Below are 27449 nucleotides of genomic sequence, written 5' to 3'. Positions count from 1 at the left end.
CTGACTGATTGAAGGGGCAGTAGCAGGAAGAGAGCACAGGGACAATTTTTTTTCCATGGAGGTTCCTTGTATGAAGAGTGCTGGATTGTAAACAGGTTTTTCAGGCCTTTTGCACTTCAGGGAACCCATGAAGGGCTTTGGACAGCTCAGGCTACTGAGATCTGCTGACCCAGAGCACCTTACAGTGTACTCTGTCTCCCACTTCTCAAGCCAATGAGGACCTGAAACTTGGACTTACCTTGCTGTAGGAAGCACGACTGTGTAGCATGGTAGTCTTTCAATAAGAATTTTATTATTAAATTAAATGTACTTGACTCTCTTTGCACTGGCAAAATGATAAAGATTTGTGTTTGGGTATTGTTTTTCCCTTGTGTGCCTTCCCATGTGGTAGAATAGGAGTTAAGTTTTGGGGGTAGAAAAAATTTGATCACTTTAATTTTGTTAGATAAACAAGACCACCAAGCTTTGGATAAGGTAACTGTAAATCTATATGACTGGTAATTATGCAGCAAATGAACAAACAGCCGTACTAATAAAATCCTGTTTGCTAGTTTTCAATAACCCAGGTCTGTGCTGAAGTATCTGTTCAGTTTGGATGCCATTGCTGGTGAGAAAGGTCTTGGTCATCTTTAGAAAAAGGCTGGTTTATTGGGAGTTAAATTTATTCTGTGCAGTTGGAAGGCTGAACCATTACCTGGCAGGTTTTCTAGGGTAAGAGAATACACAGGGATGGATCTTTTCAGGCAGTATCATGTCCTCATATGTCCTCTTTGCAGCCAAAGTGATAAAAAACTTACTGCTTAAAAAAAATATATATTTGTTGTTCACTTTCCTAGTTCCAAACAGGTTATGTTTCAATATTTCAATAGCTGTCAAAAGTAGTGGAGATTAGAAGGAAAAAGATACGTTTTTCTAACTAACCACCCCCCTTTTGAATTATATTTCATCACCTGCACTTTTTGTTTTTATTCATCTAGAAATGCTAGAATCATCTAGAATCATCTCTTGCTTTCATTTAGATAGTGATTCTACCTAAATTCTGGGTTAAACATGCCAGGTAGCTTTTTAAAAGCAAGAACACTTGTGATTCTTTTATAAATCTGTATAAAAGAAAACTCTTCCAAATTAGGACTCCTACATGTTTAGCTGTGTCTCCAGAATAGTCCAAAGCACTTTATTATCATTGCCTGTGTGGAGAGCTGCCAATGACTTGCAGTTTTGGAAGATCTGTTAGAACATGTCTGGTGTTCTGCTTGAACCTTTGCTGTTTATACCTTTGATGGTTGAGGTGACCCACCAGCTTTGACAGACATGTGCTGCTGCTTCTTTTGGCAAGACTGGCACACTTAGAGATGGCCCCTGTTTTTTGGATGTTTATTTCCTATTTTTCTCCCTAGTTTTCTTTATTATTTTTATTTTTCTCTTTCCTTTCTCTTTCATACCAGGCTTTAAACATCTCTGTTGGCTCCTCATAACATATTTTATTCTCCCCCTTTCTTTTTCCGCCTTTTCTGATAAAATGCTGTGCCTTGCCCAGGGCATGTGTCTGTGGGAGAGGTACAAGAGCAGTACTTGAAACTGAATTTGGATGTTGTTGTACCAGGAGCAGTGCTCCAGGAGATTGTGTCTACTTCTTTATTAGCAGCAGCAGCAGTAGGTCTGGGAGTATAAAAAGAGTTAGAAACCATATTTCCCTTTTTGTGGGACATTTTATGATTTTAAAATTGTCTCCATTCCAAGGGTAAAGAAAAGATAAAATATTCTGGAAAACGGGAATATTGAACAAAATTATAATCAAATTAAACAAAGTATTTTATTCCCTCATTTCAATATATTTAATTCTAATTCAAAGTTTCTAAGCATTCACTATTTTTACATGTAAATCAGTATAAAAAGCAATGAACTACTCTTCCTGGAAGTGGAAGGGGTACAGAATTCAGCAGATAATTCAAATTAGTTGTTTCGCTATTAAGACATCATTTCTTTAATTTATTTTCAAACTTATTTTTTATTCAGTAGTTTAATCAAAAGCTGTAAGACATGGTCAGGCAAAGCACAACACTACTCATTGATATAGGAGAACACTTTTTGTGAAGGGCAGGTAGGGATGAAAAAGAGGCAATGCAGTGTTACATGTCAAAAAACATCTGTACCCCTTCTGAAGCTGAGGAGAGGTGAGGGACAAACTTTTGGCTGGAAATATGCAGGAGACAGTGAGGAAGACTGTTTATGAAAGTGACTTTTTTTTGGACAGAAATGCCCTAAAGGCAAGAAATTAAAATAAAGGAAGATTATAATTTCCTTGCAGTGAAGAAAATAGGGTTGGGGAACAGACAGAGCTTCACAAATTTCCTTTGATTGGCATTATCTGTACATGTTTAAAATGTTAAGGCAGCCATCAGTTCAGATTTCATTAGGGCTGAGGAAGCCAGGAGATAATTAGTGTGAAAGTGATCATGACATGGTGACATGAACATGTGAAGTTGGACAGTCTTTTCATGCCCATTATCCCCATGGTCCTTTTCCCACCTCTCCCTCTTCCCTGGGAGAAGAGGGAGAGTTGGGAAAAGGACCATGGGGATAATGGGCATCAAAAGACTGTCCAACTTCACAGCTTTGGGAAACTGGTAATGCTTTTGGAAAGACAACACAGTAAGTAAAGGGTGGCTAAAGAACTGGGATTCTCTGAAGATGAAGGCATAACAAGGTGTCCTTATGGTGACAGTGGGTTCTCTTGGCAGAACTTGAAATCAGAAATGAATTCTAAAGAAAAAGTGATTTAAGAAAAGGGCTAGGGAAGAGTATAAAGGAGTAATAAAGTAAGGAATTATAAAACAAGGCCATGTAGCAAAATGACTCATACCAGGGATCATGAAAAGCAATAAAAAAAGTTTATATATAGCAGAAGATAAAGTGAGAGGTGATTACTTGAAAAATGGGGGTGTAATGTTTTTACTTAGCTCCCTGATTCTGGCTTTATAGAAACTATTAATTATTACCAGACTGTTAAAAACAGATTGTTGTAGTTCCAGTTGTTTTAGATGAATTTGAAGCACTCCACCAGGTGAGATTTAATATAGAGAAGTGCTTTTGCTTGTGGCTACAAAATGAGGTATAGGTGGTGAGCATCTTCAGGAGCCACTAAGAATCCTTGTGGATAAAAGCCAGAATGGGAATCAGTGCTGTTGTGGTCCTGCTGAGTTAGCAAATGTAGTCCTCAGATGTGATACCAGAAACATCCATTGTAAGGTAAGGGAGGCAATTATTTTGCTCTGTTTGACATCAGCTTGGCTTTGTTGGAACAGTATTGCCAGTTTTGGGCAAAACACTATAAAACAGAACAAGGCATGCAGAACAATGTTGAAAATGTAAAGGAAAGCACTTAGTGTGATGAAAGCTTGGTGAAATATGACCCATGTGTAAAGGCTGAAAAACTTGGTACAAACATAACAAGAACATGATCACATCTTCAATCTGGAAATATAAGGGAATACAATTTAATCTTCTGCAGTGGAAATTAGATCTAGTATTGGAAAATGGTTTATGATCCAAGTCTGAGAGTGTATAGGAACAACTTCCTAGGTTGCCTTCTTCCCTCCCATCATCTGTCTCTCTTCTCACCTGGTTCTGCTCTTGTTTTTTATTCTTCATTTTTCATCACCCTCATATATTATTGTATTATACTCACATTATGTAAGTCAGCAAAATAATAATTTCAGTGTCAGCATGGAAAGACAAATAAAACTGTGGTTTGAATGCCACTGGGTATTTTCTGATCTGCACCTTCTGCTCTAGGTCTGTCCATGCATCTTTTTTCAATGTGGTACTGACAGTTTATGCAAAGAGTCACTGCATATACTTCTTACTGAACCATTTATTCAGTACTTGTGGTGGTAACCATGAATGTAGGGGATCTGTGAGTTATGGTTGATTTCCAGCCATCACAGAGCTCCATCCTTTTCTGTCTAGTGAATAAGCTGGAATGACTGTGTTTGATTAGATTCTGTCAGCCAAATCCACCCTTGGGGCCACCTCAGTGATTTGACTTAGCCAGGGATGAACTGAGCTTCGCGTTTCCTGGTATCAGTCATTTGTAATGGAGGATTATGTTGTAATTGTGTATGGTTAGAAGAATGCAGAGATTCTTCTATTGGACAGAAGAATGCCTAGTAATTAATTACTTGCACTTTTAATGTTTAAAAAAAAATTAATTGTAAGGTGTAAAAAGTAAGTCTGAAAGCTAAAGATCAGAGCTCCCTCTTGACTGCAGTTTTCATTTGTTGCTTTTACATTACATTGCTTTTCATTGATTCAGATCAATCCACATCAGAACAGATACAAAGGAACATTTGTCATTAACACAAAATAACTTCTTTTTTAGTTTTAGAATCACCACATTCTGTGCCATATGGACTAACAAATGCTGGAATTCAGTATTCACTAAGTTCTCAAACTGCAACCACGGCAATAGTGGGGAGAACTAGTAGAATTTCATTACTTTTTTTTTTTTTTTTTTTACTGTCTAAAAGATCAGGTAGTCTCTAGAAAGGAATGTACAATCTGCTAAAGAATTCCTTTTAGGTTAAGTGCCAACCACCTGTGGGTATTTCTCAGGGCACAATGGTTTAAGAAGTGAGGAAGCTAATGGGTGTCTGAATTTCTGTATTCCTGTGTTTCAACGTATAGTTTAATGCTGTGCAGCGTAACTTGAATCTAAGGTTGCAAATGAGTTCATTTCTTTATCTCTTAGAAAATGTTGTGCTGCTATTTGTCCCACTTAAAAGCAAACAAAGAAAATCAAACAGCTTACACTGCAACATTGTGGGGTGGATAGCAGAAAGGTAAATTGTATTTGTAATGGCCTCTGCAAAAAGATACTTTTTTTTGTAGATAGAATGTGGAAAACCAGTTGATCCTTGTGTACTACCCTGAACTTAATAACTGGGGCTTGTAAAAAATCATCAGTAGCTTTTACAGTGCTAAGGAAAACCATGCTAAAAAAAAATTAGTCAGGGACCAGTTTCTTATTGGTGGAAATCTGTTTTCAATAACAAATCTGAAACAAATAGTTGTAGAAATAGAATACTATACAAATTCCAAGTCCATAGGAAAGCAAAGTATTCAGTAGTAAAAAAACCCTGAAATTCCTGTAAGCTTTAATCAAAAAATAAAACTAAACTCTGATTAACACCGAAAAAAAGTTGCTTTTTAATATTTTCTCTTTTCAATCTTTCTCTTTCAATAAAGATCCTGATTAGAGTCAGTAAGCACAGAGAAACTACTAAAGCAAATGCAGGTCTAATGCATTTGGCTGAATTCTTCCCAACTATTTTGATATTTGTCAAAAAAGCTCTCTTAGCTGAGAAAGAGAAGGGAAAACTGATGTGGGAAGAAAAGTTCTTGGAATTTTTTTTGCAGGAAAAGCAATAAAAAATTTTGGAAATATAGCAAGAGTAGACAATTCATCAGAGAAGCCTTAGACAGGAAGTTAGAGTGCTAAGGGGCTTGGGGAACTCTGGGCCATGTGGACATGACATTGTCCTCATCACTTGAATACCAGTCAAAAATTTTAGACAGAAGTTGACCTTATTCTTCCTTTTTGGACAGATGATGCTTTCCAAATGATGCTGGTGGTGCTGCCAGCAGATTAATTTATAGATCTTCAGTGGACAGATGAAACTTTCCCAAGCTCAGCCCAGGTGATCAGTCAGAGCAGAGTGCAGAAAAATGGCTATTGATGCTTTTCCTTTCCCCTCTCAGGACATTCACTCAGAGCATCTTTCTGCTTATCCTGCTCTGGACTCAAACTCAATTCTTTTTAGTGCTGTTTGCACAGGTCTCTCTTCACCACTGTTTCATTGTCTATAGGGGGCAGTTTTCTATATGAGGGACAAGAAGTGTCTCACAACCCCCTGGTGTGACTACTCCTTACTTTCTGTTTCCATCCTGCACTTCTGTTGCTTCTGCCAATACTTGTTTTCTTTCCTTTCCCCACATCAGACGTGCCCAGTATGTCTGTAGGTACTACTGGTCCTCTTGATTTGAGAATTAAATGGCTTCTCAGCTGTCATCTGGGCACCTCTTTATTATTTTCCTTTATAAAATATTTTTTGAAAGTTGAGAAAAATGAGCAGAAAATAGAAGAGTAATTATCAGATAAAGTCTATCTCAGCAAGATACTTTTTTCCCCAGGGGCAGCATGTAGGCAGGTGTAAGATAATGAATGATGAGCAGAGTTTTCTTAGCACATGGCTGTAGAGCAATATTGGGGAAAGTTATGACTGCAGTGGTTTTTCTTCACTTTTTTGGAGAATATTTTTCCAAAACTGCCTATGTGCATTTTGGGTAATCAACAGTCCCTGTGCAAATTGCTGTGGCCTAATTTTTGCTTGGTTAGAGCCAGGACTGAGGTCCTGCTCACTTGTTCTCTTCATATGGAAGTGCCTCATTTTCTTTGCTTCATTTTAAAGCACCAATCCGTGTAATGATGTCTGTGTTTACTTTGATAACCAGAAGTTGGTAAATTTTTAACACTTTGCCATATTTTACTTGTTCTTGAAAAAGTTCAGACCTTTTAATAATCATTTATGAATGCAAGTGGGACAAACATTCTAAGATATTCTCAAATTGTACAAAAATACAGAGTAAAAAAGTTTAAAAATAGAATAGAAATACAAGAAATACAGTGTGGAAATTTCAGAAGATTTAGGAAATGACACATTTCAATGCAAAATGTAGCAATTTGCAATTACAATTTATTCTAATTGTATTCCGGGTACTCTATATTTATTACTTGCCTAAGGAAATCTCACTTCTCTCCTTTTGGCTGCGATCTTCAACACTGCAGCATTTATATTTATTTATTTATTCCCATAGAAATCTGTGGGTTTTCTTTTCCTGATAACTGCTTGAAAGTTATACATAGACTTGAAACAGTACTGGATATGTACTTGCATCATACCCAAAGAAATTTGTAGGGTTTAGAACTGGCCTGATTCTCATGCTGTGGAATTACACAGAAAGAGACTCAGTCAGCTAGGAGCAAGGTCATAGATGAGCTTTGATGAGTTGTTTTAATAGTGAATAATACTAATAATTTTTTCCACACTAATATCAATGGTGGAGTTTTGTTTGCTTTGTTCAGCTTTTACTATCATTTTGTGTGCTTTCCACCCTGCCCCCCAAGAGAATTTTTAGTAAGGAATAATATTTTGTTAAATCAGCACATCTTCTACTGTATAGGCTCTCACTGTGGTCTGAGAAAGACATCTGGACACCCAGTGCAGAGTCCTTATCTCTAGAAATGGAGCTAATTAAATTAAACTAGGACTACATCCCTGTAGAGACTTTTAGGAGCATTGGGTAAATAGAAGTGAGGTGTGGTACTGGATGTGTGAGGATGGGAGTTGGACAGGTGATCGTGCACAGATCATTAGAATTCATTCATTGTATTAGAACATCTGTTCATTGTATTAGAACATTTTCTGTGGTAAGAAAAGTGGACAATGTCCTTTCTTTAAAGGATCAATCTTTTTATTTACATATATGTGTGTGTGTGTGTGTGTGTGTCTGTTCATGTGGGATGCAGAGAAGCCAGCAATATGTAAATGTTGAATAAAACTACCTACAGGGTAAGCTGTGGTGAACCTTCTTGAAAAATAGCTAATTGAATGATGTTTTCTGGATTTTCAACAAGTGTTCATTTATAGATATAAATAGTGCATTGAGGGGAGTTAGAATAACCCATCAAACAGTATTGATACTACTGAAAAAATCCAAATAAATCTCTAGCTTGTCTCCATGAGCATCCTTGTTCTCACTGCTGTTCTATTTAATCCTCCAGTTTTCTCAGGGATATATTTTCTGGAAATATGTTTCAGTTCTTTAAATTATTAATGCCATTAAAATTTATAATTTTCTATCATTACCTCTAGGAAAATAGAGATTGTAATGTGAAACATAATTGTCTCATTTTGTGATTTGTGTTATGATAGTTGAGCACAGCTAAAGCAGATTTAAGTATTCCCCTGAGCACTATGACGTGGTATTGCAAACTAACTGAAGTTCTGTGTGTGCAGATAAACAGACAGATAAACTAATTCCACAAGTAACCAATATTTGAGTTTCTGAGACATCTTTGACAGGAAGTGTCTCACTTAGAGGGGACACAAAATGTGTGTGGTGAGAGCTGAACTGAAGCTTTGGATGATGTGGTTTTGGGTTTTTTTTTTCCGATTTTCAGCCATTTGGTCTGAGTGTTCCTACCAAGGGATGCAGCCTAGGAGGTTATGAGTTTAAAGCTATGCCATTTAATTGTCTCTCCCTCAGACTTCAGCTTAGAGGTGTCTTTTAACACCCCTCAGATCCACAGAGGGGAAATCGTGAGGGGTCTGTAGAGCTTGGGGGTCTGCTATATTGCCTCCTTGCAAGGCTAAAAAATGCTGCCCAGCATTTTCTGTTACGCCTCAAAATCTTTGTCTTCTGTAAGGATGTATTTGTTTTCTGATTTACTGTTTTTATGCCACGCCAGTTGGTCTGTCATTAATGCAATGAATTTCACCTTCTTCAAAGTTAAAAATTCATATTCCTAACAAAAAAAAAAGGGAAATTGGCAAAGAAGAACTGAATTGAGCCAAGGTACAGTACTAGTCAACCATAACAAGTAATTATTTTAACCCCATGGTCATTTCCCTCACAGCTTGACAGAGAAAATGTCAAGAAAACAAAATAATTTTTTCTTGAATGTTAAATGTCCAGAGGCAGGCTCACTTTTGCTGCTGATGCATCACAAGCTGTGGGCCCTGGTGACCAAGTACCTGCAGCAACATGAGTGATTTGCAGCCCCCTGAGCTGCAAGGGGCTGAGAGAGCCCTGTGCAGGCTGGGCACTGGGCTGGCCCAGCTGTGCAGCCAGGGCAGTCCAGCTGTGCTGGGGATGGGCTGATGTGCCTTGCAGATGCTGCTGGTGGCCCTGGTGAGGAGCTGGGATAGACAGCAGGTGCCTGGGGGGGGTGAGTGCAGGCAGCAGTGCCTGTCTTGCCTCACAGTGAGCTGCCAGGACAAAAACATCACAAGCTGCACCTTTGTTATGATTCCAGGATCAGCTAAGCCTGTGATTTTCAAACCGGGGTAAAAAATGAGGTTTTGTTTTTGTGTCTTTCTTTAAACACAAAATGTGTAAAGCATGGAGTGGAGCTGGCTTTAGCCTCCCTATAGGAGCAGTAGATGCAGGCTCTGTCCCAGGATGGATTAGGAGGTTGGGGTGTGTGAAGGTCTGCAGCGAAGCTTTAGAAATTGTGAAGCCTGGAAAGAAAAGCAGCCTGTCCTTGAGGTCTCCTTATATCCTCTCCCAAATTATTCTCTGTGCACAAACTGATGTTCCTAAATGTGTCAGACCCCTCCATAAAGTTTCTTCTATTTTTTATTTCCTAATACAGACAACCTCAAAAGACTTCCTTGAGTCATTATCAGGATTAGTCTGCAGAAATGATCTACTGTACTTATGGGAAAAGTGCTTTCTTGTAATGTTGTTCACAGGTGAAAGAGCCATATTTCCTGAAGACTGTTATGTTTTTCAATTGTTATTTTGTCCTGAGGATATAGTGAGGTTCTAGTCTGTCAAACAAAAGGTCTTTCTATATAAATTTCATTTCAAGGTGCTTTTTTTTTTTTTAAGAAATCTATTTGAGACCATTTTGGTGCTTTCCTTTGAGGAACTACATCTGCAAAATTGTAGTAATGCCAAGATGGATAGTACTGTGTTAGGCTCTTTTCTTTTGTTTCAGATGATGTATAAAAAAATAGCATCGTTGTTATTAAATGCAAAATGACATTTGGCGTAGACTAAGCATGTCCATCTGTAAAATAATTCCCCTACTGTATTTTAAAAAAAAACATTTAACCAGTAATGAAAGAAATAGATAAAATGTCTGGACAGACATATGTTTTTAAATGGCTGTGTCTTTGTTCACAGGAAATCACTGATAATGAAATATTAGAGTTGGTGCATAGTGCTCTGGGGAGGATGACAGTGATCCGACAGATTTTCCCTCTGGCAAGGGACAACAACCAGAGGTGCATGAGGAACAACCACCGAATATCCTCACTGCTGTGTGATCCACAGGAAGGCTATCTTCAGATGCTGAAGGTCAGTAGCTGTGCACAGCAGAAAAAAGTCCATCTTAAGAACTTGCCATGGGACAGTTTTCTGTGGCTGTATTAACCCAGAGGAGGAAGGAAATGAGTACAGATAAATCTGATCTGGTCAATGTTTCTTGACTTTATTAATTTATTTTATTTCCCAGTGCTGAGTGCTTTAGATGTGATGTTACATCCATGAATTATCAGCAAGTGGTTGCACTAAGTCAGAGCTGATTTTGCATATATTATTCACTTAAGAATCTTATTATATTTGAAAAGTATTGTGCCATCATAGTCCTGTGATATTACAGCTTGCTTATTGTATTTATGCCTGTTAGACATCTGTTGTGAAAGAGTGAACCTGGGAGGATAATAGAACTCTGATAGGTATTGGGCTGCAGAGCATTTCATATTTAGGTAATGGACTGAATCAAGCTGATGTATTCTGTCTGTCCCTTTCAATAGTTTCAGAAGTCTCCAGCAGCTGGTAATTGTCTGAGTGTTGAAAATATGCACTGCTAGTTCAAGTTTCAGGTTTTGGTAACACATCTGACTTTGGTGTTAGCAACATCTTGACGTTTCTTGGCAAGTTGTCCCAGATGTCAGAATTTTTTTTGCAGTCATTTAAATATTATTTAATAGGTGCTATTTCCAATGATAGTGCAATAATTCAGAAACAAAGGCCTTGTACTTTCAGTGGGACTTAGGTATTTTGGTTTACTTCAGACACAGTTAAAAATCTTATTTATATCACTATTGAAGGTGTTGGAATATAGGTATAAACTTTAGTGGGACATATATTATAAACTCACTTAAAAACATTTAATTGCAAACTTAGTCTTAAACTGAGATGGGTTGAATGAGGACGCAGTGGTTGAGCCTGTGGGCTGTCCAGTGTGGATGTGCATTGTGGGGTGATGGAGAAGGGCCTTGGTTAGTCTTGGGGAGGAGCTGTCACCAGCCTGGCCTGCTGCAGCCTGCTCAGGAGGGTGTGTGGGGTCAGGGCTCCTGCAAAGTGGAATCCTGTCCTGGAAAAGTTTCAGACCAGGAGAGACAGGGATAGTGTCAGGAAGGGAAGTGGGTTAAGATTTCCCAAGGAATAGGGGTGTTAATTTTACTTATTTGCACCCTACTAGAAGCAGAGACTGAAATGCTTTAAGGTGCAGATACAGACAGTTCTTCCTTGAAGAGAAGCTCTTCTGGCTCAGGTTCTGTCCTAGCCATGGCAAGGTTTGGGAAAAGCCAAACACACACCCTGAGCATGCCTGTATTCTTTCTGCACAGGGGAAAGGCTGTGTCTGCTTTGGCTCAGAAAGAAAAGACACTTTTGATCTTTGTTAGTAACTCTGAGGTATGCTGTAATGAGAACAACGGCCGCTCATTTCAGAGGATCAAAGCAATTTCCAGTATGATGAAAAATTATCTATGCTGCACCAACAAATCACTCATTGGGGAATAATCTTCCATTACAGCAGGATTTTGAGTATTGCTGCCTATGCTGGTTTATGCATAATCTAATTCAGAGACTCAACTGAAGGGCTCTGACAGGCCACTGAGCAAGTTCTAATTTGCAAATTTGCAAACTGGTAACTGGGAGTGGATTTGCTAACACCATCAGCCTCATGTCCTATTACTGAATTTAATTGATAAGGATCTTTAGATAAGGACCCTCTTCCTGCTGATTTCCAGATGTGGATTTTTGGAAACAAAACCTTCTCAGTTTCTGTCTTCCATAAATTTTATACCACCTTAGAAACTATCTTTGGGAGAATGGAATGGTAATGGAATGGTAATGTTATGTTTTGCCCATTAGTTCCTTTTCTATGAACTTAAAAACAAGAGAGATAAAGAAGTGCAGAGGTAAAATGTTTTTGGCAGCTGATTCTGTAGCTTTCATGTTTGATTGCATTGGCATGAAAGACAGAGGGCACATGTGAGAGCTCTCCAAATTAGCTATCCCCAGTATATTTTTAAGTGTCTATAGATTGAATACAGGATGTTTTTGTCATGTGGAGTTATACCTGAAGTGTTCCATAGCTACATTTATTTTTCATAGGTTTTGCCAAAATATCTTATGTAACACCTTGTGGATATACAGCTCATATTAATTTGAATGTGACTGACATGTTATTAATGGTCCTGTAATTCAGGTACTTGCAATTTTCTGTTTCTCTTTTCCTGCTTAAAAAAAAGAGTAGTGACCTTTTGCTGTACAGAAGTACATCACTGAATTACCCCTGTTGCCAGAGGCTGCAGCAGCTCCAAGCTCCATGTCAGGCTGCATGAATCCACCAGAGGCAGTGACCGCCTGCCAGCACTGAGTCTTTGTGTTGCTTTGAAGTACTTTGATTAAGACCACAGTTTGGAAATCCCTGCTTCATTCTCCCTTGGGCAGTCTCATATTAATAATTGCTTGTTGTCAAGGTAACTTACGAGCTATTGTTGGTTAATTATTTATTTAATGACTTTGAAGAACAATAAGCTAATCTCTGTCAACCTCTAGCTGTAGTATTTTTCTAGGGGAGAATTTAGCACTTTTAACAAGCTAGTGAAGAAAGAAACATTTACGTCATGGATTATTAACTTTGTTCCGGCTAAATTAATGAAAATCTTTTTGGAATGATTTTGTTCTCTGTGTCTTTAGTACCATATCCTGGAAGGTTGTTTTTCAGTGGGTGATCATCCCGGTTTGGCATTCTGACAAGCCTTTTAAAGATCAGGCTGTTCTGCAAGCTCATCCAAAAACTCGTCTGTTCTGAATGCTTTGTGGAAATCCAATCTTATTCCATCAACCCACTTGTCAAAATTTTGCTCATGCCCTTATTTCTTGCACGTATAATATACTCATCTGGGTTTCTGCTTCAAGTGGAGAAAAAGCTTTATAAAGTTTCCTGTCTTGATCTTTTTATTTGACTTCAGAGGACTGCATTTCTCACTGTCTTATCCTTCAGGTAGGATTTTTTGTGTCCATCTCTTTTACTGTTGCTAAACGGAAAAGACACAGTTTAGAGCTTGCTTTCTTCCGTTGGCCATTGGTGTCCTGTGGTTTGAGCCAACAGTGTTGTCAGTGTTGCCTCATCTGGAGAGAAAGCACTGAAACACTTCAGGATTCATAGTCCCAGCCAGGCCTAGTATGTATCCTCACATGGCATTTGAATGGTACATAGTGGTCTAGTTGCTATTAAACTTTATAGATGATTTCAGAAATGTTCTTACAGACTCAATTTGAAAAACTATTGCTGTATAATTTGCTTCTTTCCAAAATATTTCTCTTGAGGTATTAGTTTTGATGGCACTCTACATACACAATTTTTGGTGAAGGTATTTTTTTCTTTCGTCAGGTTAGTCACAATGCATTAAGAAATTCAAAATCAGATATTTTTGTTTGTTTTTTTAAAGAAAGATTTCTCTTTAGAAATGTAATTCCCATTAGTTTTTTTTTGCCCTTGCTTACTATTTATGTAGTTGATGAGTTCAATCCATGTAAGATTCTGAAGCTTTTAAAATATATTACAGGGACACAGTGTATCTGAAATAATTTAGCACGACCCAAAATGCATAGTAGGATTGAAAAGGTAAAAAGAAAACTCCAGTATCCTGTGTCACAAAATTAATGAGGTTATTCCTGACTGGGAGTCCAGCCTCTCTGCTAAGAACTATTCCAGACATTGCTTGGACATATTTGAGGAGACATTGAGAAGTGTGGGAGGATATTCATTGAAAGAGCTGATCTTCTCCTTGAATAAAAATTCCATTCTTCAGTGATGTGTCCATCAGATATCTATGTAGGCATCTCTTAGCAGTTGCTCCTACAACGCTGGGTTTTTATTTCTGATCTATTTTCTGTCCAGGAGTCACTGCAATATAACTACTGTAAGTGAAGTTATTTCTTAGGATGTGTTTGAGTGTCTAAACTTAAGGGCCTGGTTGTGCAATTTTGTCCAACTAAATGGCTTTATTCTCATCTGGCTTGTTAACACTGCTATTATTACACAACTGTAGAGTGCTACTGAGGGGCAGTAAATATTGATTAAACCCTATTAAAGCATTCACTTTCTCCCATAAAGGATTGATGAGCCACATTTTTCCTTTTCTTTCAATGCAAACCTATATTTGCTAGTCTCTTTAGCAAAGTTTAATTTGGATTTTTGACCAGATGTTCAGTCACAGTGAAATTGTTTCTGAGTACAATGTGAATGTAAAGTATCCTTGAACTGACTTTACTGCCCATTGCCCAGCACAAATCTCTCCCTGAAGCCCAATGATGTGTGTTTTCTACGAGGTGTGTTAGCAGAAGAATTCATTAAAAACCCCAAAGCACTGCGGGTGTCCCGTGGCCGTGGGAGATTTTGTGATCACACTGGAGGTTAAAACCCCAGGTAGGCTCTGCAATGATCTTTTCCTCTCTGCCTCTTTTGACTGCTGGATTTCTCTATTTGCATAATTATTTCATTGAATTTTTGTTCGCCACTCAATCAGGAAGCAGACAATAGTGGCTCAAAAAAAACATCAAAAGTACCTCCATTTTTCATTTATCACCTCTGAAACCTAATTTGTACCTATATTTATTTATAAATGAGGTAGGATAAAATTATAATCTTCTATGCTGTTTTGCAATTCCAGCATTTACCTCTTGTCCTTCTGTTTGACTCTTGGTTATGTTCAGTTCTCTTTATCAAGGCACTGCTACTAGACTTTCCTTGTATAGTTAGTGTTAGCTGTGCCAAATTCCTGAGATGTTTAGTGAGTGAAGCCAATGCCTCCAGCTAACAAACTTGAGCATTATAGGGTAATCCAGACCTTGTATTATTGCTGACACATTGTTACAAAACATACTGGCAAAGAAAACACTCATAATGATAAATGCCCACAATAAATAGCTGAGGGACAGTGAGCATTCAGAGACTAGAACCTGTAAGAAGGGAAGAGTGTTGTGATATGTGTAACTGTGTAAAAACAGGAGAAAATATACAAGGAAAGAAGAGCTGCTTATCAATTAAAAAGAGATTCTGAGAGTGCAGTCTTACAAAGAACTATTTGGAAAGCTCATTGAGATACTTAAAACTAGAATGGGCAGAACACTAAATAATACAGTAGTTAGATGCCTTACTGACAGAAAGCTTGAATTAATATACACTTGAGGCCTATGTTTTGGTGGTTGTAGGAGAATTTTAGTTATTTTATTTCATTTGCCTTAGGGATAATAAATAAACAGCCCTTTGGAAGTTGGAAGATGACATTTGAGTCTTTAATGAACGTTTGTTTTTTGACTGTGTTTCCCTGAATGCCAGAGTGCTGGCTGTGATCCTGCTCTCCCTGAGCAGCAAGTGTGTATTTATAACCTAGGCACTGGTGTGCTGTCTTACAGCAGGCTCTGCCCACGAGAGATGATGGCTGTGGGCAGGACCAGGACAAACAGCTCCCAGGGCAGCCCTGGGGACAGTGGTGGCCAGGACAGGGCTGTGGTGTGGCACTTTGTGTGCCTCCACCAGCTGGGGCTGCTGAGGGAGAGGCCGCAGTGCAGGCCTCAGTCTCCAGGGATGGCCGGGCCCTGTCCCCTGGTGCCCCTGCCTGTGAAAGGGGTGTCCAGGCACAGAACCTCCAGACACACCTGCCTGAGCTGCAGGAGCCCCTGGACACACCTGCCTGAGCTGCAGGAGCACATGGAAAGAGGGAGGAAAGGCCCATGGAAAGGGGGAGGAACATCAGGGAGGCTGGGAAGGAGTTGGAGAGCTGGCTCAAAGCACAGTCTGCAAGTGGACCCACAGCTAAACAGATCCAAACTTTCCTGCTGGCACCACCCAGAAGGGAGGGATGGAGGGTGGTGAAGAGAGTGAAAACCTGCAGGAGGAAGAGACTTTCCCCAAAGCCTGATGGGCCCTTGCAGAGTCACTTGACCACTTGCAGGCTGAAAAGACCCTTCAGATCAGGGGAGAGGCTGGAGCTGAGTAAGGCAGCCTCATCTGCTCCTTGTGTAGCAACTGGCTCAACTCAGAAAGCACAGCAGGTGACAGCAGTGGGTGACTTTCTTCTGAGAGACATGGAGGCACCTGGTTCCTGATACGACATTGTAACAGGGATGGGACTGAGTGACTACGAGGCCTCATACACTGGCCATGATCTGCTGCTGTTGATCTGTGTGGGCCACAGAGATACAGTCTGGAGTGGTCTGAGGGGGATCCAGAAAGAAGAGAAGTCAGTCAGAAATGCCAGGAGGCCTGCAGGGATAAACAAGTGGTGTTCACCCTAGAAAAAACACAAAACACTAAAAGGTAGTCTCTCTGCAGACACTGGAATCTGGGACAGGAAGCTGCTGAGAAACACAGAGAAATTGTCTGAGCAGTCAGGGATCAGGTTTGGAAAACTAAAGCCCGGACGGAGTTAAGTCTGACCATGAATGTCAAGGGAAAACCCAAAATCTTCTATATGTACAGTTGGTGATAAAAGGGAAATGAGCAAAAATATGAACCATCTGAATGAAATAGGAGACTTGGTTACTCAGGATAAGGAGAAGGTTGAAGTCCTCAATGATTTATTTGCTTCAGTCCTCACTGGCAAGTCCTCCAGTCACATGTTGTGAATGCCCCAAACCTGGCAGTGTCCCAAGGCCAGGATGAACGGGGCTTTGAGCAACCTGGTCTAGTGAATGGCATTCCTTCCCACAGCCGGGTGAGGGTTGGAGTTAGATGATCTTACAGGTCCCTTCCAACCCAAGAAATTCTGCCATTCTTTGAGATGTATTTAAGAAAATGAAACAAGTCAAATTTTGAGTCCCTCTGCTCTAACAATATCCTTGTTAGCACACCGTTATACCATGAATAAGGCATCAATCTTTGCTGCTCCTGCTAAGATGCTCTCTGTCATTACAGACACAAATGTGCAACTGCACCAGGCAGTACTTGAGCTGTGGAAGTTGACACGCAGGTTTAGGGCATGCTGGGGTGTGCATAGCAGTCACCATGATCTCTCTCCTCAGGCAGCAGGCATTTCTGGCGGGCTGCACTTGCTCTGAACTCCTCTTCCATCTGCTTCGTCCTTGGAGCTGATTGCTGTGGCCACTCACAGAGCAGTTTTGGCAGCAGCAGGGTACAGATGCCCAGCTTCGGAATGAGTTTTTGAAGTAGTGGCATCTCAGTGTCAGCTTGCCTTTCAGCTGATCTCTGGCTGGATTCCTGGCTTTGCTGGCCACTCAGGAGTTGGGGTCAGTCTTTGTGGCTTGCTGGCCTTCTCAGAAGAGCACTTGTCTGTGATTAGTCCCTCTGAAGGAGCAAAGAGCTTTCTTCATACATAACTTTGAAAGTAAAATCATTCTGGAAACTCTCATGAAATTCACATAGAAACTTCTATGAAATAACATTTAATACTGTGATAGATTTCCATTCTTGAAAATTTCTGCTTGCTCTACTAGTGTATAGTGGATTTATTTCTTCAGTGCAAAAAAGAGCTTCATGAAGTATGGAATCATTTCCAGAAGATAAACCAGAACATGCCTAAAATTATTCATGTACAGGATATATTCTTTAACATATTGGTGAAGCAGTCACCATCATTCTTACAGCAGATAGATCAAAAACCATTTCAGTACCTCCAGCTCTTACACTGTCAGCAATGGAGAGAAAGAAGAACTAAAAATTATTGTCATTTCCTCCAAACATGACCAAAATCAAGTACTTTGTTCTAGTCTAGGAATTTTTATTCTATTAAGGGAAATTGCTTCAGAAAGATACGTCCTTTCTTCCTCTGTTCCCCTGTGAATATCCTAATAGGGGAATTAAAAAATGCTGCTGAGCTTTGAAAACCCAAAGTAGCCAAGTATGTTGCCTTGTTTCAGTTCTCTCTGGCTTTGCTACCAATTCTGAATGCTACCCGAAGATGAATTTTTAAAATTAACTTTTTTCTCATGCCTCTGACAGTACTGGTGGAATCAGAGTATAGCTGAAGCCTTGGGTATCTCAAAAATTCCCTTTCAGTGGTCAAATCCATACTCACAGGAAACTTGACAGTTCATTGAAAATTAAAGTATGTGTGCAGGTGCAGTAACAAGGGCATGCAGGCCATGTCTGCTGAATCCTTTTTCTTCTCTCAGCATATTCTGGAGGTTACAGGAAACTCATATTGCAAATATGATTTATGACATATGCAGAGATTTGATTGTATTTGAATGTAATAAAGAAAATTATTAGAATCTGAATTTACTGTGAGATCAGGCCAGAATGCTTGTGGGTTTTTTTTTGGTTGTTCTTTTTTTTTACCATTAGAGATCCAGCTTTAGTTGTGGAAATTTTGATGCTGTTTTTTTTCCTAGCTTGCATATTTTCTGTTCTAAAATAGAAGTGTTGATTGTGTGAGTAAGATGCAACTTACTCTTCCATAGATATTGCCTCTTCAGTGAGTAATGAGTAAAATGTAGTTATGCATGCATGTCATTTTCACTGGAGTAAATAGAGTACAATTATATGATGGAAGGAATTTTGCTGATTAAAAAGCACCATTTACTCATATTTGGGATGAGGCTTTCAGCAGAAGAGAACCATAGTGACAAAATACCAGTGGATAATACAACAGAACATGCAGAATATTCTTTCCATGGCAAAAAAAGTACTCTGGTGTATGCTCTGCAACATTTTCTTCTGCCTTGGTACAGATGTCCAGATGTAGAATAAGGATAAATGTGTGGAGACTCCTCTTGTGCAGACCTCTCAGTTCATAGCATTCTTTCAAAAGAAGCTAATGGAACAATAGTGATGCAAAGTCCGTTAAAGGTCGAGCTGAACAGTGAGGATTGGGTTGGTAAACACAGGAGTTTTTGTTTTGCTCTGCAGCAGGAGGTAATTTGAGTTGGGTGCCAGGTTGTGCAGGCTGAGATCCTCAGTGCAACTCTCCCAAGCTCTGTCAGTCACATGTGCAGAACTGTGGTGTCTTCTCCAAGCACATGAAAAGCAGAAAGCAGTGTACCCAAGTGCATCTTGTATTTTGCCTTGGAGCTCTCTGCTAGCAAACCAAGCACTGTTTTTGGGAATGAGGCTGCAGTTTTCCAGAACTGCAAAAGAACAGTGCCAAATGGAGAATATAAAAGGCATTTCTGATCTGTGGGTGTTCCAAGGCAACAGACAATTTGTTGTCAGTTAAAAGCGAGTCTGCAAAACCAAATTCACTTGGGAGCAAAGAAGATCATGAAGGCTTGTAAGAAATGGCATTTTTCCTTATGTATTTTAAACATATTTCTAAGAAATTGGATTTTGTGGTTTGGGGGTGGTGTATCTTGTGGGATTTGAGGTTTGTTTGGATTTTTTTTCTGTGAAGAGTTGTTTAACCCTGAAGAAAAGTGCCTTCCTGAATAATAAGGATTTGCTTGATTGCTTTATTTGAAAGTTGTTTGGAAATACCTACAGAATAGGGAAACAAATGCAATTGAACAGAAGAAACTTGGTTGCTGGGACTCCTATCAACTCCTTAATTACGTTTCTTAAAACCAGAGGAAGTATGACATATAGCTACCTCAGGAAATATTCTAAAAAGAAAATATTTAAGTGGATAAAATAGCAAATAAAGGCAATGTGGAGTGCTTGTTCAGCAAGGCTGGAAAGAAAAGAAGGGGGAAAAATGGCAATGCCAGATGAGAGAGATTCTCCCTGATAGTATCTCATAGGCTTTGCATTGTTTTCATGTTAAGATCCCTTTTTATGCTCAGTCACTTAAATAAGTGTGTATTTGCAATATCTTTTTTTTCTTTGTATTTTGATTCTTTCAAAATTAATTTTTGCTTAGATATCTTTTGTTCAGATTTACTTATACTGGAAGATATTTCTAAGTGCCTAGGTTCTCAATTTACGTCAAACTCCAGATTATGGAACATGAAACATTTTGTTTCTGGAGATTAACATCTTACAGACATCAGAAGTTTACTTGCACCTAGTGATTCAACAGTAATAAGTGTTTAAGCTTTCATAGAGTGTCATTTTTATTGAGACACCTAAAGAGTCATATTTATAGGAAGTATGCAGCTGAATTAACTTCCCCTTGCAACCCTTTCCTGGTCTCTAGGCATTACTTTCTAAGATGAACTAGAAAAATCCAGGAGATAAATGGCAAAGTAAGGGATGATATCATGATTAAAGCCTACAGCTAGAAGAAATATTATTATTATTAGTATTAGTGTCGTCTCAGCCAACTTCCTCTACTAAAGTTTTACCATCTGAGCTGGATACCACTGCCTGTCAAAAGATCTAATCACGTATTGCTAGACGTGTCTTGGTTTGAAAAATTAAATACATAGCTCAGCATTACTAGTGTGGTGTTCTGTTCTTACTGGAGTCTTTGTCATCAATTCTTTATTTCTGTTTCTCTCATGTGAATTGAAGACTAAGAAGGCTAAATTCAGTAGCTCCAGAGAAAGTAACACATAACCAGTGTCATGTATATTTGGTGGAAAGAGATGCTAAGACCAAAATAATTCTGTCATTTCTCCTCCTGTTCTAAAGACTTGTGTGTGCATTGGATTTTGCTGTTCCAGAAATTGCCAGTTGCTCAAATGAATAAAACCCCCAAGAACTTAATTCCATCCTGTCTTTCCCTCCTTGCTGAAAGGGCTGAAAAAGTAGCAATCCTTGTCTTTCATTGATAGATAGCTGTACTCCCTCTGTAGTTTGAGTTTATATGTGGAGTGTGATCTCTCTTTACAGCACTGCATTGCAGTAATGCTCAGGCAGTGCCCATGTGCCAGAATCCCTTGGACAGAGGGACTCAGGAGCACAGACATTTGTCTCAAATGCTTTGGCTGTTGAACATGTCGAATATACCCAGCTTTTAGTTCTTATTTATGCCTTCTTTAGTTTTCTTTGCTGGTTTTTATCATTTCTTTGGAAGATGCTCACATAAAAAAAAGAGGCTCATTCTTATTATTGTTTGCAGGTTTCCAACCTGTACCTGTATGACAGTGTGCTCATGCTGGCCAATGCTTTCCACAGAAAACTGGAGGACAGGAAATGGCACAGCATGGCAAGTCTGAACTGCATGAGGAAATCCACCAAACCTTGGAATGGAGGAAGATCCATGCTAGAGACTATTAAGAAGGTGAGAAAAGACAAACCACCGTTTTGTGAGCAATTGAATGAGTTGCTTCATGTCTATTTGAGCATTTGAAGGTTTTAACTTGTATTCAACTTTTCTTTGATGTATTACAAGCAAGTGATCTACAGCAACCAAGGACAATCTGCAGCTCTTAAACAAGCAAATGATTTATGATAAACAAGTTGCACACAGTGCAGTGTGGGTCCAGTGGTGTGTGTTCTGCTTCTGTTCTCTAGCTGCCTTCTGTGCAGGAAGTAGGATCAGGAGTAGTCATGGGCATTGATTCATGCATTTTTGCAAAAGGATAACTTAAGGGGCTTGAAGTGGGCAGGAGGGGAAATAAATTATGAGGTTTAAGAATTATGTTGCATTTTTGACAGCTCAGATAGCTTTGTAAGTTAGCTGAGCATTAGTAAGTATCTACTTGTGTACTGTATCCCAGAGCAAAGCAAGAAGGATCTGATTTGGCTAAGCTGGCACTACCAGTTACACTGTCTTGCACCATGCTGAAATACTCAAATGTGGACAGAGCTGTGGCTTTGCAGACACATGGCAATTTCTTGTATAAAAGTTACTTGATCACAAGTAATAGTAGAAAAAAACCTAATTTGTCACTATTCTAACTTTTGTAGTGTTCAGAAGAAACTCCCTGTTCCCAAATATATATTGATAAAATAATTTTTCTTCAGTAAAATGATGCAATTTGATCATTCTGACAAGTCCTAATGATGCCATCCTTTGTTGCTAAATTAATTTGAACTTTGATGTTACTTCGAGCTTCGTTGCTACAAAGCCAGAATCAAACTCTGTGATAGCTTCAGAGTTGCAATTTTGTCTTTCCTTCATGCCTCTCCTGGGAGCACAGCAGGTGCCCTCTTTGTTTTGGGCTGGAAGTTCATGCCTTGGTACTCAAGCCAAGAACTGAGCCCACTGCCCTCAGTTACATTGGGAAGGCTGTTGTCTCACAGTCCACTAAGGCCCTTCTCTTTTTCTTTGGGGTCTGTTTCTGTGGACAGTAATGACCTGATGGCCATAAACACTGGGTGTGTCAGTGCTAAAGTATTTTTCTGAAAAAAATGGAAAAACTGTAATCTTTTGTCTAGTGCTGGGTTTGAGCTACCGAAGAACATGCAAGGGCCACATTTAAGTTGACTGTAAACGTAATTTAAACATATTTGGCACACATTTTATGCAGAGGAGTTTTTATGAAGGCAAATGTCTTCTGTTCTGAAATTTCTCAAACTTACTTCCTTAGGGCCATATAACTGGGCTGACTGGTGTTATGGAGTTCAGAGAAGATGGAGCCAACCCCTATGTCCAGTTTGAAATACTGGGCACCAGCTACAGCGAAACATTCGGCAAAGACGTGCGGAGGGTAAAGATATGCTGCTTCCTTCTCTCTTTTGTTTTCCTCTGAATAATATACATCCTGCCTCACAGGAGAAAATGTTATTCTTCAAGAATGAATTAGTGCTGTGCTGCAGGAGACATTTACTCTTATGAGAAATATTTTCTAATTTATTACACACTTAAATCTTGAAAACGGGTTTTATATTGGTAGGCAGGAATCCTGCAAGATATTTCTTGTATGCAGTAACAATGCAATGGCATAAGCATCCTGTGAATATAATAGTGAAGACTGCACAATTTAGCTTATGTATTTTATTGTTAATTAAGATAGAATTGCTGTAATGGAAATATGGAAGATACAACACAATTGGCACTTGTCTTACCAAGGAAAACAGCTGAGTTTATAAATTACATAAACACACGAGGATGTTTTAAGTGTAGCTGCTGCAAGAATTTGAGATAAATAAAAAATTCTGGAGAAGAAAATTTCCAAAATGAAAGATGCTCTGTCATGAAAAGTAAAGATTGACCTATGGTGGTAGCTGGTGGAACAACAACAAGGGTGGAACTGCCAAGGACTAGAAGTCAGTTAAAGTGGTTCCATAGGATTGACATAAATTGTTTTGTTCTGTGAAGGCTGCCTTTAACACACTCAGGCAGAGGGGATGCTCCAAAAATATATGAAACTCTCAGTTGAACAATTAGGTTCTGATTGGAACCCATGCTGTAAGTAGTTTCTAAACTGCTCAGATGGTTGAAATACAGACAATACCATGGTATGATCAATGGGTCCTACATTAAACAGAGCTGACCAAAGAGGATTTCACACATAATTAAAATATATGTGATTTCTTATTTTCATTTGGCCGTTGGTTTCTATGATTTGCTTGGATTTGTCTGAATTACAGAAGTGTAAGTGGAAAAACAAGCAATTTTTGTTTACATAATCATCTTTATCAGCTAAACATGAGATTCCTTCAGAGTCTAATTTGGCGCAAGGATTCTGGACATGGAGCCAAAGTTGTGCAATATCTATTAGAAATTTAACAGAAGGGAGACAAGTATTTGAAAAGCATAAACTTGCAGGAGATATAATTGAAAATTTTCTGTTGCCAAAAATACGCCTCTGAACACTTCAGTTTGGCTCTTATATTGTGGTGACCAGAAAAGGCTATTTCTCAGTCCACTTTCATTTCTAGAAGATTGAAAACAAGGAAGTCTTAAGTTTCAATCACTATGTGAATTATAAAAGATTATTTTATTGTCCTAATTTTGGAAAAAAGTGTTGCCTGTTTAATAAAACAAGGTTGGTTTGGGAGGTGTAGGAATAAACCCTGGCTCTTAGACAGAAGTATTTTCCTCACTTTATGCACAAGTCTGCAAAACAAAAGTATCTGGTGCCATGTGAGATGCTGTGGACTCTCCCACTGTTTGCAGCTGCCAGTCCAGAGAAGCCCGAGTGTCCTGTCAGTGCTGTGTTATCCCTAGCACATGGATGCCATGGGGCATTTAAGTTTGGTCCCATTTTGTTACAGAACTCCCAAGTGGCTTTGCTTAAGTCACATAATTGCTTGATGCTCCAATATTTACCTTCCAGTAAAATTGACATGAACACCACAGAGCACAGGTTTGAGCCTTACAGGCAAACTGGGATGTGTGAGTATACACTATTTGGTGTTTCCTAATGTGCATTTCAAATATGGTACCACGGATACAAATGCTCTCACTTTGGTATGTGCAGCACACTGACCAAATTGACACATAGTCCAAAGGTGTGAGGTGGAGATAACTAAGATATCATTCAAAAGCAACCAGAGGGCAAAGAAATAGGTAAAATGACTAAATAGGAAAATTACTAAAATGGCTGACCTAGTATACTGCTGATTACTTTTGATCCCTAGTGTGCTACTTTGAGGTTGTGCTGCTAGGTGGTTAATATAGGAAGGCTTAACTCTTTGGGTGTTAAATTCAGAACACTATTGAGTTCCCAAAAATTGAAAGGGAGGATAATTCTAAATGGGTAAAAAGCTAATGGCTGTGGAATACTGCTCTGAGCTAAAATAAAGTTCTGGAAATTATCCTTTCAGTCTAATATATAGTGAGAGTAAAAGTCAGCAATATGCTACAGAGGTTTGGAGAAGTACTTGGAAGAGATGATCCCTCTTAGAACAAAATTACCATGGAACTACTGGAGTTCAATTATTTAGGCAGCTTGACTTTTTATTATTGCAGCAAAAATATGTTACAGCTTAGAAGTAGTTTTAAAGGCTCAGAAAGTCATACTTGTGTTATTTATATTACTTGGGTGGGAGACCAGTTCTGATTTGTTGTCAGCTAGCTGCTTCTGTTTCAGCCTTTGGTCAGGTTTAGCTGTGGAGGCATGTATTTTGGGTAGAAAACAGAGGGTTCTTTCTGCATGGTTTTATTTATGTATGCAAAGCATCTGTAGTTATTCATCCCTGTTCAGACCCTACAAGAAATCTTTGCACTTACAATTAGTGAAAGGATAGGGCAAGAGACTGCAATATTAGAGGGAATCCAGTCAAAAGCTTTAAATTGGACTTCTAATGCTCAGCATGCCTTACAAAGTTTCTTGGGGATCATTTCCACCAGAAAGATTCCTGGGAGGATGTCCAAGTCAGTTATTCAAATCTGCAGGAATTTTCAGAGCTATTTTGCAGAGGCATCTTGACTCTCCTGTTATCCTGAGATCTGGTCTTTCTGCAGACCATTTTTCCTTCTGCTAGCTGTGATTTAGTTATGATTGCACCTAAATATATATATTTCATTGCTCAGTGTGGCTTCTTTATTCTACAAGTCACTTTTTCTTCTTTCTTACTCAAGTCTAAAACCATGTGGTTTTGGTAAAGGCTGACAGAGGCTTTTGTGTATTTTGTGTATTACCATTTGTTTTTCCTTTGGGTATACTTAAGTGAAAGGGGAACTTCAGAAAATGCTCTAATTTCTTTGGTTTAAACATAAAAGAACAGGGTATGTCCTTTAAGGTATATCACCTTGTTTTACAAAAGGCTCAGGTAATTGCCTTCTATTCACTGTGTGCATGTGGAAGTTTAGAAAGTGTCGTGTATTCATGCTTAAAATAGAGATTTGTGAGGTGGCTTCTTGGGGCGTTTGAAAGTTGAAGATTGCTAGAGAAACTGAAAAGGCTTAAATGTCTACTGCTTGATGATTCCCACTAAGATTTACATTCCTGATATCTATAAACACCTTCAGAAATAGCAACCAGAATATCTGTATATTTTAAAAAAGTAAGAAAAATAAGTGGATGTAAAGTGATAAGGGAACAGAATAGATCAAAAAGGAAAAAAGCAAAAATAAAGCTGATGTCCTACTTTCACAGTCCATTGGTCATAGAAGGAGAAAGAAAGGCAGGACTACATTAATTCACTCCTTAGAGACTGTCTGTATCATTAGCTCTTATTAATGAAAGCCTTGATGGAATTTTCAGAACATCTGGGCTGCTTCATACTTCTTATGTTCCTGCATTTGGGTAGATTCTACACGATTTAAGAGCTGGATGATCCAGCTGTGAAGGCAGAGCTAAGGGAGCTGGAACTCCAGGGTGGCTTTCCAACAAGTCACCACATCACTGTGAGCTCTTGAGGTGTAAACCTACTTATTCTCATTGGACCATGTGTGCAGAGAGCAGCACAACAGCTAACACACCTTGCAGGGATGTGATTAGGCTGGGTTAGGTGATGCCTGTAAGGAGCTTTATGATAATCTTCATCTTCCTCTTTGACAGGAAGATTTTCTGTAAGTGTGAAATGATGTGAAAATTCCGTTTACTTTACGACTGGGAACATATTTTTTCTAAAGCAATCTGCATTTCTTCCCCAAGCTGGCTGTAATGAAAGCAGAATTAATGGTTTGCACACATTTTCTATTTCATAAGAAGCATTCTGTTCAAAATGATAATGTTTATAATTTGCTATTCATTTCTGTCAGTTATATGTTTTATTTTTTAAAAAAATTACATTTTCTTGAAATATCATCAGCTTTGTAAACAGTTACAGTTGTTTCCTACAGCACTTCTGAGGCAGACTGCAGAAGTAACTGTAATTAGTTTTTGTGATATGTTTCACAGTTGTTGAAACCACATTTTTGAATTCTGATACCATGGTTTAGTTGGGATTGTTACTTTTAGACAAAATCTCATTATTATCATGATGACAAATCCTATGCTTGTTATTCATTGCAAAAACAAATGGTATTTTCAGACATCTGCAGTATCAAGTGCTTTCACCTACAAGAATATTGCTAAATCCCATCATATGCTGCTAAAAATTATATTTACACCAAAAGAATTATGTGGTTCCTACTGTAGTTGAATAAATTTTACTTACACGGAAAAATACATAACCTAATTGTCTGGGTTTAGCTGTGAAAAAGATTCCTGCCTCCTGTTTGAGCACTTCATAAATAGACACTTGGGTGCAGTATTTCAGTTTTACTGTCTGGCCAAGGTATCTTTCAGCAGAAGTGTAAGACTGAACTTATGGCTACTTTTGATAACTAAAATCCCTCTGTTACTTTGCAAAGGGCAGAGTCCATAGTCCTCTCCCTCCTGGTAGAATGCAATTTCCACATATTTACATTTGGTTAAACTTTCTCTTTCTGCTTGAGTTGGTTGAGTGTTGTGGTGCAATAATTTGGAAAAAGAGCATTGTGATTCATCCTATTGATGAACTGTGCATTGTGTCAAACTGAAGAAACAACTTAAGTATTTTACTCAATATAATAAACCCCTTAAATTTTTATTTCTGGTTTCCTGTGCGTATATGAGGAATAAAAATAAATGCATTCCTTGCATATTCCGTAAGTTGAATTATTAATGGTGAAAAATACAGCTAAATGTATAGGAAATGG

General features: G+C 38.7%; 1 protein-coding gene across 6 annotated transcripts in view; it reads left to right on the top strand.

Annotated features, from left to right (window-relative positions):
* Positions 1-27449, top strand: part of GRID1 (glutamate ionotropic receptor delta type subunit 1) — a 485778-nt gene that overhangs the window by 371545 nt on the left and 86784 nt on the right. For all 6 annotated transcript variants that reach the window (XM_071438687.1, XM_071438688.1, XM_071438689.1 and 3 more), the window contains 3 exons: positions 9973-10146; positions 21051-21212; positions 22465-22584. In XM_071438687.1, coding sequence (XP_071294788.1) covers positions 9973-10146; positions 21051-21212; positions 22465-22584 — 456 coding nt within the window. The remainder of the gene's footprint in view (positions 1-9972; positions 10147-21050; positions 21213-22464; positions 22585-27449) is intronic.

This window comes from Agelaius tricolor, unplaced genomic scaffold, assembly GCF_023055355.1.
Source record: "Agelaius tricolor isolate 1412-34295 unplaced genomic scaffold, bAgeTri1.0.p SCAF_13, whole genome shotgun sequence".
In the NCBI taxonomy this organism is placed as follows: domain Eukaryota; kingdom Metazoa; phylum Chordata; class Aves; order Passeriformes; family Icteridae; genus Agelaius; species Agelaius tricolor.
Note: the sequence above shows the minus strand (reverse complement) of the source record. Positions and strands in the feature narration are given on the sequence as shown.